We start from the raw sequence: 14,018 nt of genomic DNA, 5'->3' as shown, positions 1-14,018 counted from the left end.
ATTACCTGCAAAGGATTCTCGACAATGTTTCAAAAAATAACATTTTATTTAGGGTTATGTTAATTTGTCCAATTATATACGTGCCCCTGAAAATAGGAGACTGTGTATAAAAATGATTTCAATTATTAAACATTTCACACAATATTATTGTTCAACCCCTTGCATTAAAGCTGAGAGTCTGCACTTCAATTGTATCTCTATTGTTTAATTTCAAATCCATTGGGGTGGCGTACAGGGCCAAAATCTTTATTTTCTAAGTTATATCATAGCTTGATAATGGGTTCAGGATGCAGATCTGATAAAAGATTGTGTTTTGAGCAAATGATGACATCATCGCTGTACTACACCTGCCGCACCAGCCAGGGAGTTTGAAAAACTCTCCAGGGAGTCAGGGAGATCACTGTTATTCCAGAGCGTCTCACTGTTATTCAGGGACAGTTGATAAGTATGCCACACAGATGATAGAGGTAAATTCAGTGGGGATTTAGAAGGCACTGTAATGACAAAGAATATATATAATATATTAAGTGGTTAATTAATGTACTTACTGTACATATACATGGTGATAATAGGACATGTGTAGCGCCCCCTGTTTGCTGACCTTTAGGGCCTGATTCACTACTTATCGCAACTCCGGTTGCAATAGCGATTATGCACGCAGTTCAACTGCGATAGTATGCTAATCCACTGTGATCGCTATGCCGTCGCAGCACTACACAAGGACGCCCACTTTACCTTACACACATCCGTAATGCTTAGCAAGACTGCAAAACCATCGGTAACATCGAGTACACTTGCACATGGTCAGACCTTACTCAGGAATTGCTAACTTCATCGCATGCCATGAGTACTCAAGCTGTGTAGGGCATCGCATTGGATAATTTATGCATGCCCCTGCAACGGCGTTCAAACGCACTGGCACGTCTTCATTTCGCCAACCGCCCCCCGTCACCTCCCACAAACGCTCTGCGATGGGTGTGCGTAGTCACTGCGATCACAGTCCCGATCGCAGTGGCCGGTTTGCGCACGCGCACTGCAGTGCATACACATGGGCAGAATGCAACAATCGGCTGATTGCGGGAGGAATCGCAGTTGCGATTGGTGGTGAATCAGGCCCTTAGTCTGGTGCATAAAAGTGTGGAGGGTCCCTTGTAATTCCCCAAATTATTTTGTCAGATGCTATTCACTGATTTACTGTCCCAGATTTTTCATTTAACCAGACATCATATGACAGTGCGGGGTTATCAGAGAAGCAGATGTTACGAGATATAAAAACAAAATCAATATAATAAACACTTACTGTCAACCTCCATTTTGCAGTTTTTAGGAACCAGGAAACTTTTTTTGTAAAACTTGAGAAAGTATCAAATATGGGAAAAGTAAAATAAATAAATAAAAAACACCCCAAACCAAGTAAAATGAGAAATAGACAAAACAACACACAAGGCAATTTGTAATTGACCACCAATTAGTTTGCACCTGCAGGTACTGTACTGTAGCTTTCAAATCCTATAAAAAAAAAATCTACACAGTAATCTAAATTGTCAGCTTGGGAAAAATATCCAACTTGTCCTTATCTGAGCAAACGTGCGCAGTGCCTTCTACTATACGTCCTGTATGTTGTCATTTTTCCATTATTTAACATTGTGCTGTAATGAACATTTCCAGTTACACTCAACAATATGGGAAGAGGTTGCGGAAAACATGGAAAATGTCCCTATTAAAATGAATTCGGTAGTGAAGGGACAGTGTAAAACATGTAAATCCCAATAGATTGTATAATTAAACACATGCCAAGTTCTCTGGGCTCACATTGAATATGATCCATCATATTTGTTTTGCTTTTCTTCCATAGGATTAACCAATGATCTGACAACAGCCCTATGGGTTGGACTCAATAGTCTGAACTATAATGCAGGCTGGCGATGGGACAATAAAAGCCCATTTCGATATCTGAATTGGGCTCCAGGTGAATATATTTTTATATATTTTTTTGTTTTGTAACAATTTTTGTAATTTAAAAAAAGGACTACTTATTGCAGTTATCTAGTCTTTCTATCAGTAAATAGGTCGACTCTAGGAGCACCAATAGGGGGAGCCTGACAAATGCTCATAGCCACGCCCCCAACCATGCCCATTTTGGTGACATGCCTCTACTTATGGGTCTGGCCAGTTATTCAAAATTCACAGATTGAGCCATTATTTGTCATTGCGTGTAAGCCACACGCGCAGGATTGAGTGACAGATAGTCAGCATTTGGGGAGGTGGTTTGAAAAATGCAAGTGTCGGGCTGTTTGGACTCTGGAGCTCATTCAGACCCGCTCGCTAGATGCAGGGGTGCCGAGAGGGGGGGGGGAGCGGGTACTAATCACCCGGGCCCGGGCTTGCTGGAGGGGCCCAGCGGGCGCCCAGGTCCGGCACCGCTTCCCTCCCTCTTACATTACAACAGCCCAGCACACGCATGCTGCTGTGTGCTGGGCTGCACTGGGAGACTGTTCGCGGCTGCTAAGAAGCAGCCACAGCACCCTCCTATGCCCGTGGGGGGAGCGATCAAGCTGATTTAACCCCCACTGGTTATGCGCCGGCTGAGGGGGCTCACTGTACACCCGCTTGCCAGTGCAAGCGGGTGTGCAGTGGGGGTGTGGCCACGCCTCCTACGATTAAGCCACGCCCTCTTTTACCCATGCCCTGCGCAGCTCTTGGCGGGCCTGGCTAGATGCATTCGCTCGCTCCCACCATATGCAAATCCAGCGCACGCCCAGCAAGGCATGTGATCGTAGTACGCTAAGGCATTAGCACGCCCACTATGTCTTGGCGTGCGATCACTTTGTGTATGCAGATACCCACCAGCCAGTCTTAAGACGCCCACTTGCGCACGTCATCTCCTGAAACTGCATGAAAACATTGGTACATCGAGCACCAAGGTAGACTATACCTTGACGCAAGCACTGCGATCACTTTCGGTGTGAAATACAACCAGGTGACGTGTACTATGATGCTGCCTGTTTATTATGCACGCCTCTGAAACAGCGTTGAAACACTCAGGCACGCCTGCATCCGCAACTCCACTCCCCCGTTTCTAGTGGCCTGCCCCTGTTGCCATCCACAAACAGGCCGTCACGCATTCACCTGGGCTCTCTATGCTGGGCAAGCAAGCGCTTCCTGATCTTTCGCAGTGGTTCGCGCACACGCTTTGCGATATATACGCATGCGGAGAATGCAAAAATCATCCAGCAATGAGTGATCGCTTCCTAGCCAGTGGGTCTGAATCAGGCCCTCTGTATTCTAGGGGTACATAAATTAGCCACTGCGTCCTTGCTCGCAGCAGGAGAGCGGTCTTCTGCACGCCTGAAGACCCGCTGTGTGTACAGCAGCTTAGACATACTCAGAAGGCTGATGGTCGCCTGATCTGCGATCTGTGTTTCCGGTTTTGTGCGTGAGCGGTGGATGTGAGATGCTTTCAGTGGTCTCTAAGCTCTGTACGGCGAATAAGTCATTAGCACATTTTCAAAATTATGATCCGTGAGGCCCGGTGTGTGCCTAACCCGTCTTTCGCTGCTGTTGTTTATTGCATCGTTCCATCTGCTGTGTTTTGTACGTCAGATTGGACGTTGTAATGTACAATGTGGTGCACATCGTGTAGTGTGTACACATAATCGCACAACCAAAAGACTGTATTGGTCCAATCTCTGCAGACATCACCTGAACTGCCATGGTCTACAAGATGATTGCATAGTGTGTACAGTCCTTGCACATTTGGACGCAAAAGAAGTGCTTTGTAGCAAACCCGCTAGCAAGTGCTATGCGCTCGCGAGCAGGTCGATGTTTGGCCACTGCGCATACGCACGCCGGAGCCGGCTCCAACGTGCGCATGCGCGAGACCCGGCTAGCGATGGGCCCTCCGTCGCTCCAGGTTTCGCACCAAAAAGGGGCGGCTGTCGATGTTGATCGACAGCTCGCCCCATTTTGGAGGCGGGCAGGGGGGGTGGCTGGCAAAACGGAGGCGTTCCCAACGGAGTGATGTCAGTGGTGAGCTTCCGGCTCTATTAAGAGCCAGAAGCTCACTGGGGCTTGCGGGAACGAGACCCTACCACAAGGCTCTCGTCGAGACCATCGCGACCATCACCTGGCCGATCGCAATCGGTGTGGGTGGTCACAAAAAAACAACAAAATAAAAAAAAACACCCTGATTCAGAGCGAGCGCTCTTTCAGAGCGTCCGGCTCTGAATCAGGCCCTGTGTTCACATTATTTTTTTTTAGGATTTTCCATTTTCTCTGAATGTCTTTGTTTCAATAATTGATTTGTTGGAGATATATTTTGTTATATGTGTAATAAAAGTAAACTCCTATACTAACACTAATGTACAGTATATATTTCTTCTAGTCAGTCCCGTAAGGAGGGCAGTGTGGCCGGTGCTGTCGCACAGGGCGAAGAGCCCTGTTGGCGGTATTGTCACAGCCCCATATCTCCTGCATCTGGCTATCAGGGTGCCTGGAATGTCACAGCCCAAACCCCTTGTGCAGACCACACCCCTTATATCAGTAGCCACACCCCCATTGTGCTGGGCACACCTCCTGCGGCAGCTTACAATAGGCCCTTTATAAATGTCAGCTCCAGGCCCATATGGACCTTAGTCTGGTATTGATGGTGTGTACAGGAGAAATGATTAATTAGATACAATCCTCCGACATGATACAAATATGATCTTACACATCTTTGCTGCAGTCGCGCTAAAAAGCCTCTCTCGGCACGCCAGGACCCGTGAGACTCTACTAACACTAGGAGTCTTTTTTTCTGCATCATTTTTTGTTGAAAATGCGTCTAAGTCGTGTACTGCTGAATCAGGCGCATCATTATTTACGTCGTATAGTGTGTACCCAGCTTAAGAGTGCTATATAATTTTATCAGTGTTGTATTGGGAAATACGCGCGGTAACAAAACACACGTAGGCATGAGGATCACGTCATAGAGGCCAATGTTTAATAATCTAATTTCACGTTCTTTTCTATATAAAGCAAATGTGTCATTTTCCATAGGAAATCCATCAACTGAACCTGGGAATAACTGTGTGGTACTAAACCCTGGGAAAAACGCCAAGTGGGAAAGTTGGGAGTGCGGTCAAAAGTTGGGATACATTTGTAAGAAAGGCAACAGCACCTCGTCTTATATCCCTCCATCAGGTAGAAAAGAAATGACTTATGACTGTATGCAGAAACATTGCTTGTTGTATTATTACTAACTTTTTATTATATAGCGTCAACATAGTACGCAGAACGTTACAGAGATTGTTTAACCATTTACATATGATTGGCTGCTGTCCTGTGGGGATAACACTGTGCATCATGGGTAAAATGAAAGGTGTCCTGTGTTAGAGTGAAAATAATACACTATTTATAACAAGTCTCCTTTATGAGCGATGAGATCCTTACATGGCTTTTCAATTCGTACTGTATGTGCATAATTAGAAAATTTAGATGTAGCAGCTGGTATCACGGGCTGTAAGTTGCTAATGGACTTTTAATTAGCACCTAAGGCACAGAGGCCCTGATTCAGATTCGGACGCTCTGACCAGAGCGTTCGCTCTGAATCAGGGCCGTCCTATTTAAATTTGGAGCGGCCTTCTGCCCACTCGCATAGCTGTGGGTTACCACCCACAGCTATAGCGAGCGTCCATGATGATGGTCGCGATGGTCAAGACCATCGCGACCATCGGGCTTGCGACGAGACCCTGCGGTAGGGTCTCGCTGCCACAAGCCCTGGAGTAATTTTGGCTCTATCAGAGCCAAAATCACTCCCACTGACATCACTAGTGATGTCAGTGGGGCCGGACTAAGACGGTAGGCGTTCCCATGGGAACACCTCCGTCTGGCAGCCAATGCCCCGGAATGCCCACCAAAGGGGGCGTGCTGTCAGTCATCATTGACAGCATGCTTCCTTTGGTGCGAGACCCGGAGCGACAGCTTGGCTGTCGCTATGCGGGTCTCGCGCATGCGCACGACGGAGCTCCCTCCGTTGTGCGCATGCGCATTAGGGCACCATCGACCCGCTTGCGAGTGTCCTACGCTCGCGAGCGGGTCTGAATTAGGCCCAGAATTCAATTGTTTCACCACGGCCACAGCTCCCATCTAAAGTAACGGGAGCTATTCAATGTTTGTGCAACTGGGGGTGAGTGCCGTGGGCACCCAACAGTTACCTCAGGAGGGTGCAAGCAGAAATCTACCCAAAGTAGGGCTTTTGGGCACCTTAAACAGCATCACACCCAGCTTTTGGGTGACTTAACTTTCTCTTTAGAAGGGAATAGCAGCTCTGTGCGGCTAATACCCTGCATTCTGGGTGTGACATCCGCAATAACTGATAGGTGCCCATACACTCAAGCCATACATGCCTACCCTCCCGGAATTCGTGGGAGGCTCCTGATTTTTCAGGGAGACCCCCGCACCCCCGGAAGAGTAGGCACTTCTCCTGCATTCTGCCCACTTCCTAGTTAAATGGGCAGTAGGGGGACAATTTCCACGGCGATCGCGGGTCCCTATGTAGGGGGCGGGGTTTAATGCTGCGATTATTCATGAATTGCGTCATTTAGCCACACCCCCTATTTAATTTAGCACCAATTGCGGTAATTTACAGTGAATGGGCGGGGCTTTATAATGCAACCCGTCAGGCCCCGCCCCCATCGCAACCCACCTGCCTCCTCCCGGGCAACTCCGGTGGTAAGAGACAACAAAGGTAGACAAGTATGACTCAAGCCCAGCAGCACAAACAATTGAATATCTTCCGTCACTGTAGACAGGAGCTGCGGCCGCGGTAATACAATTGAATTCCCCATATAGAATGTGAGGTAATTTCACATAAGACATAGGCAGTGTCGGGTCCACACAGCAATCCTATATGTTACCTAGAGGACATTGCATCAGAATCAGCTTTGCCATACTTGCTCTTCAGTTATTCATAGAAAAGAGTTTACTCAGCTTTCTGTATCTCAAGGTGTTGTTCAAAATGTATTGTGCCTCTTAGCTGTCATTTTTCTGCTTGTACATATTGCTACTAGCATTTTAGGCCAAGCCCCTAAACCAACAGTACATATGTCATCATGACTACACCTTATTGTCTTTAATCACTCATAATCAATTCCTCAAATCAGGAGATCATGACCCATTGCAGCAGTAACCTTTGTCTATCCCACAAAAACATTGACTTTTGGGGTTAGGATCGCACAGTGACAGGGTGCAGTAAGGTCTATGGGGGATATTTATCAAAGCTTGGAGAGAGATACAGTAAAGCAGAGAGTCAGAAAGTACTAATCAATCAGCTTCCTGTGATCTTACAGGCTGTGTTTGAATAATTAAAGTTAGGAGCTGATTTGTTGATACTTTATCCAGAGCCGGATTTAGGCTCCAAAGGGCCCTAGGCACAGTGCTAGTTTGGGCCCCCCCTCCTTTCCCCCTGCACACACTCCCTCTTAGGGGAATATGTATAGTTTGGGATGGTATTAAATATTTTCTGCCGCTGCTTTTTGCAGAGATAGAAAATATTCTATCAACCCAATTTAACATATAACCAAGCCAGGACACCTGAGTGATGCTCAGCTCCCTGGCGCTATTGGCTGGCAGCAGTAATAAGCGTCTTACACTATAGCTGCTACTGCCAGGTATAGTCCCTTCTGCGTATGCGTAGCTCGGCTCTAATGATCAAACTTGCCGACTGCACTGGAAGCCTTGACTAGAGCTTCCAGCAGGTTCTACAAAAAAATAAATTAAATAAAGTACTTTCATTTCAGGGGTGAAAAAAATTCAAAATTGGGGGAAAAACTTAAAAACTAGTAAAATAGACTCCAGGGTGGTCCCCAAGTATGCCCCAGGTGTTTAGAAGATTGTAGGTGCTTGCGGCAGGTGGATTATTAACGTTTTTAAAACTTCACATTACCAACTTCAAAATATGCTAGCACCATGTACCCCAAATTTGCTGGGACTAATTATTTTGATGAAAAAATATTGCTTAATGCCATTCTTCACCACTTGCGCAAAGACGCTAATAGCAAGCTTTTGGAGAAATAAAACCCCAGATTATCTTTATTAGGGGTACTAGAACACCCCTATTGTGATCCCCTATGTTAGTGCAGCTATTTGGGGGGTACAGACTGTTTTCACCATTTTTGACAGGACTTTTTACTGGTTCAGAATTCACCATGTGCCGTTTTCGCCGCTTTCTAATTGAATACGGGGATAAGCGGTGACACGTGCGATACTTTTTACATGGAAAACCAGCGATGACGGTGAAAAGTCCGGCATGCGAAAAGTACAGGACTTTTCGCACCTAATTGAATATCCCACTTAGTCCGTCTGTCGACCTCAGTCCCCACGTTAAAGACCAGCAGCATCATAACACCTCACCACGCTAAGAAGAAACACTACATTACTCACCCCCAAAAACGACTTCCTATATGCGATCCCAGCGCCTCACTAATAGCTGTAATCAATCGTGCATAACCAGCCAAACTCCTGCCAAACTGCTCTCCGCATTGGCCACACTTCCGATGACTATCCAGCCATGCCCTATGGATTGTGTCTGACTGCTGCTATTGGCATACACATCTGTTATGTAGTGTGTACTGTTTTGGAACACACAATTGGAGCATAGGAATGCATGTTATATAATTGGAAGCCTGAGACATGCAGGCTCCACAGAGCAGGAAGTGCGTCAGCGCTGTGGAACGCACAAGTGAAACGCATGGCTGGGTAGTTACCGGAAGTGATATCTGCCTATCACAGAGCTCCACACTCCAGATCCTGCAATATACATATATATATATTAGGGATGTGCAGGCTCGGATAGGTTCGAGTTTGCACGTGGAGTTCGGATTTTTCCCTCCAAAAAAACGGAACTCAGAACGAGGCAAAACGTCATCTTACATGGACGAACATCATCATTCCTGGACTTTTGTGTGTATATATATATACACACAGAGCACACACACACACACACATATATATGCACACATGCAAACACTAGTGTACAAATACAAGTTAGGGGGAGGATGGGGGGCTGGAATCACAGACAGATGGGGAAACAAAGGGACGGTTTAGGGCACAGTAAAGGAACATCAAATGAGACAGATAACTATAAACATTGGGATGGACAGGGACAGGTAGTGATAAAATCATATACACTGGGAGAGGGGGTATACAAACACTTACCTACCTATTTTATGATAGCAGCATGGTGACTGGAGGAGATGGAGCAGGAAGTGCCTCTCCCAGGAAAGTGAGCATCCGGCCAGCAGAAGACAGGTCAGGGGGCACGGCATGCGCACCTTACTTACATCCACCAGAAGAGCTGTTACTTCCTTCCACTTACACTGGCACAGAAGGTGCGGTGGCTGCATAGTGCCTTCTAGTATGTCCTTCTCCACCCCGCCCGGTTAGTGCAGAGACCAGTGAAAACTAGAACGGGATTTTTTTTTTTAAGCTGAACTTGCCAGCGGCGTTTGAGAGGCGGGCCCCCTGGGACCACCGGGCCCTAGGCGGCCGCCTGTACTGCCTTGTGGGAAATCCGCCCCTGACTTTATCTCTCTCCAAGCTTTGATAAATCTCCCCCTATGAATGGTATACAGCATACTAGTGCCGCCATTAGACACGGTAGCTCCTACGTTGAACAGTTTCAGAACCTTTGTCAGAGTTGGACCATATAGTTATGTGTATATGGAGGGAGGGGGGGGGGCTTGGTGCATAAGTCTTTGTGATACTTTAATTGACTTAGCGATACCAAACTGTAAGTGGCAGCTTTGAACTGGAAACCTCAGGGGAGGATGCATACAGTATGTCCAACAGACGTAAAGCTTACATGCAATGCACAGACATGTTCTTACATTTTGTCAAAGGGAGCAGTGATCCCATCTCCTGCCCACCCTCCTGGATACCCTATTCTGGTCACTGTTATTCTCTGCATAAAGAGGAGAGGATTTGGAAGGACGCAATGTTATCATGCAGGAAGGAAGAAGGGGATCTCGTAAGTTTGCACAATATAGAAGAAGCTGGTTTTATTACCTCCCAATTTGAGTTTGGTAAGTAGCACTAAACAAGTGACTAGATATTAACATTAATGCATTAAAAAGTCTTAATTCTAATACTTACCTACCATAGAGGGCAGCTAGGACAACACTAGGCAGTATTTTGAAGCTGAGAAAAGAAATGTGCTAAATTGTATTTGTGGTATTTTCCATACTAAAAATGGCAGTATAAAGGCCTCATATGAATACAAAACAAGACGGTTGTTGTCAGGGCTTGTCCTCACTATTGCAAATCTGTATATAGCTATCAAAATAAGTGTATGAGCTATTAGTTCACATTTTGATTAGAACATAAGTTTCCAGCACACATAAGTTTATGGCTTGCAGGCATGGGCATCAGAACCGCGGACGGTCAGGGGCTGTGCTTTATAACAATAGGCTATAACGCAGGGCCGGCTCCAAGGGTCGGAGCCAGCAGGGCACCCTTACATCGCAGCGTGACCAGAAATGGCCCGCATGGCACACCTCCAAATAACTTCAGGCTGGGGAGAGCCTCACTAGCTGGGCTTCCCCCATCCCCTCTCCCGTCACTGAATGGATACCGCGCACATGCGCGCAGTATCCATTCAGACTCCGGGGTCCGGAACCGCCACACAGCTGCGGCGGTGGGGGTCCCCAACCTCCCGATTTGACCACTCGCGGGCAACTTCGGCCCACGGGTGGAACAGCGGGACAGTACTGTCCAAATTAAATTGGGATGTTGGGGAGGGGTGCGCCCTCTATGGGTGGCGCCCCTGTGCGACCGCACTGGTCGAACACCCCTAGAGCCGGCCCTGTTGCAGGGGCATCGGAACGATTTTTTTTTGCCGCCCCAACATAAAGTCGATCCGACGCCGCTGCTTGCAGGAATTCAGAACAAGTAACATTGGCTGAAAGCTTAAATGTTTTGATCAAAATATGAGCTAATACTTGATCCCTTAGATGTATAGGGTGATGTTATATCAAACACTACCTCTATACTTTTAAAAATAAAACCTACAGTATATAAAACAGAGCAGGACAGAGGGCCTGATTCAGACCCGGTCGCAAGCGCTGATGCTTGCCCACTGGGCATGCGCACGACGGAGCCGGCTCTGTTGTGCGCATGCGCGAAACCCGGCTAGCGACGGGTGTTCTCCGTCGCTCTGGGTCTCGCACCAAAGGGGGCGAACTGTCAATGATTGACAGCTCGCCACGTTTGGTAGTCGGGAAGGGGGGGTGATTGGCCAAACGGAGGCGTTCCCGAAGGAACGCCTGCCGTTTGGGGGCGGCCCCACTGACATCACCAGTGCTGTCAGTGGGAGAGCTTCCAGCTCTAATAGAGCCAGAAGCTCTCTGGGGCTTGCGGCAATGAGACCCTACCACAAGGGTCTCGTCGCAAGCCCGATGGTCAGGATGGTCTTGAACATCGCGACCATCAACCTGGCTGCTCACAATAGCTGTGGGTGGTCACCCACAGCTATGCGAGCGGCCAGGAGGCCGAATAAAAAAAAACGCCCTGATTCAGAGCGAGCGTTCGTTCAGAGCGTCCGTCTCTGAATCAGGCCCAGAGTTCAGTAGTGCCATCTAAGGTAAGAACAGACACCTCTGTACTGTCCCTCTGTCTAAGAAATGCACTCACCAATTTAAGCATTGTCATGAAGATAGCTTCACGCTCTTCACTTTAGCCTTGGTTTGTCATGTTCAAAAAATAATTTAACTGTTTAAATTCTGTTTTCTAGAACAAATAGAATATGTTTGGTTGGGATTAAATGACCTGAAGGTGCAACTATTTTTTGAGTGGAGTGACGGGTCCCCAGTAACATATACAGTCTGGCAGAGAGGAGAACCATCTCACCTCGACAACAGACAAGAGGATTGTGTTGCATTATACACTAAGGTGGGGCACTGGCTCTTTATAAACCATTACATAATGTACTTTAAAAAAAATAGTAATTTATCATTACTGCTTTAAGTATCTGATTGTTATTAGCTACAGTATCCTCCTACAGATCATCATTTCCTTTTCAAAATCATTCTGGAGTGCAACCATAAATATGGCTGCCACAAGGTCACAACTCTTAATATGTTACTGTATGTGATGACAGAAGGGGGAGAAGAGGGGAAGGATGTCACAGTAAAAACAGAGCTCAGAGGGGTGTTCCAAAGCCTCTCTGCTTACTACATCCTGTGATTGTGGTTCCCATGATAGTAACATAATTCTGAGATTTTACATAGTTATTATTATAGTAATTAGTAACAGCAATTAGAAAAAAACAAACCAAACTGAGAGCAGTGAAGTGACAGTCCCTCCTACTCCGAGTCCGGCCGAAGGTGTCGCCCAGACAGTCTACACAGTGACAGTGTTACTTACTGTCACCACGCAGCCGCGGCACTGAGACAGAGACCTCTGCGGGCAGGCACAGCTGTTGAAGGGCTCGGCTGACGTAGGGCTGCGCAGTGTGACTTCTGATGGTCATGTGCAGCTGCACAGCCTCCCCTGGCCGGTGCAGCAACTGAGCTCAACGCTACCCAGCTGAATACAAATGTACGTATGTGTACTGTTATTCCGAAAATCCTGAGATCTGAGGCACGAATTCCAAGATTGAAATCCAGGGGTTTTTGGGCCAAAATCCCGGGATCTATTTACTATGCCCAGGCACAAACTTAGCTCTTTTATCATTGCTTATAAGAGTGATAGAAAATCTAGTTTCATCTCAATCAAGAAAAGTTTGTCGGGGCAACTGGCTGGCAGATATATGAGGAGTCTTACAACTTTATCAGACAGTCTTCAATGCCTGTGCGAACTTCCAGTCCCAATTAAACAAAAAATAAGAAAATATTTAGATGTAATAATAAAAAAAAGCAATTAGAGTCATACGTAATATACAACAGTAAAACAGATGGTATATATTACTTTACCAATGCTCCTTAAACCTGAATGCTCAGTGGCCACTTTATTTGTAAAAAAAAACTTACACACCTGCTTGTTATAGCAAATATCAAATTATCCAACAAAAAAATCATGTATACATGGTCAAGAGATTCAGTTGTTGTTCAGACCAAATAACAGAATAGTGAAGAAATGTGATCTACTCTAAGTGACTTTGTTGGTGCCAGATGGGATTTGAATATCTGAGAAACACCATTAACACCAATTTGGCACCATTTATATGCCGCAGCTTAGCTGAGAATGGGTGCTGACCATTTGCAGATTTATTCCAAATAAATGTATTAACGGTTACTTCCAGCAGTTTTTATCATAGGAGTGGGTTCACTCGTTTACATGTCATATTGGCATTATTCATGTCTCAGTGATGTCACTAGTTCCTAGTGAATTGATAGGCTAAACTCTTATACATTTTGGGTAAAGGTTCTGGCTTATACATTGTGCTATTATAATAATGTGTTCTCCCCACCGCAGGATGGACATTGGGCAGATAAGATGTGTGAGAAGAAATTTCCCTATATGTGTAAGAGGAAGCCATTGGCAGTTGCTCATGACCAAATTCCCGTAGACGAGGGGTGTGATAAGGTACTGTACATTATTTCAAGGTAATTTTTAGAGTGGTGCTTTAATATTCATGTATTGCATAACCACAACCGTCATTTACATCATCTACTCACAAATCATGCAGTTAATTGGGTGCTCCTTAGTCTGTTTCTGCAACATGTTCCCTCCCCATTTAAGTTATTTAAGGTTCTGTTGATGTGACCTAAGGAAAGTTCTGTTGATGTGACCTAAGGAAGGTTCTGTTGTAGTGATCTAAGGAAGGTTCTATTGAGGTGACCTAAGGAAGTTTCTGTTGTATTGATCTAAGGGAGGTTTTGTTGAAGTGATCTAAGGAAGGTTCTGTAGTAGTAATCTAAGTATCAGACTCCGGACACTTAAAACCACTTTCTCCGGTTTCTGTCCAGGCTAGCACTGAGGTCTGCTCGCTCTGTGAATTACTCCTGGATAGCACAGAGGTCTGCTCACGCTGCACATCGCTC

At 46.1% G+C, this 14,018-nt stretch overlaps 1 protein-coding gene across 1 annotated transcript in view; it reads left to right on the top strand.

Moving 5' to 3' along the window:
- Positions 1–14,018, top strand: part of LOC148517455 (macrophage mannose receptor 1-like) — a 241,604-nt gene that overhangs the window by 69,131 nt on the left and 158,455 nt on the right. The window contains exons 5-9 of the mRNA XM_088478643.1: positions 1,856–1,969; positions 5,038–5,181; positions 9,879–10,061; positions 11,768–11,925; positions 13,450–13,560. Coding sequence (XP_088334769.1) covers positions 1,856–1,969; positions 5,038–5,181; positions 9,879–10,061; positions 11,768–11,925; positions 13,450–13,560 — 710 coding nt within the window. The remainder of the gene's footprint in view (positions 1–1,855; positions 1,970–5,037; positions 5,182–9,878; positions 10,062–11,767; positions 11,926–13,449; positions 13,561–14,018) is intronic.

Source organism: Taudactylus pleione, unplaced genomic scaffold (genome assembly GCF_031769625.1).
Source record: "Taudactylus pleione unplaced genomic scaffold, aTauple2 ptg000216l, whole genome shotgun sequence".
NCBI classification, from domain to species: Eukaryota; Metazoa; Chordata; class Amphibia; order Anura; family Myobatrachidae; genus Taudactylus; species Taudactylus pleione.
Note: the sequence above shows the minus strand (reverse complement) of the source record. Positions and strands in the feature narration are given on the sequence as shown.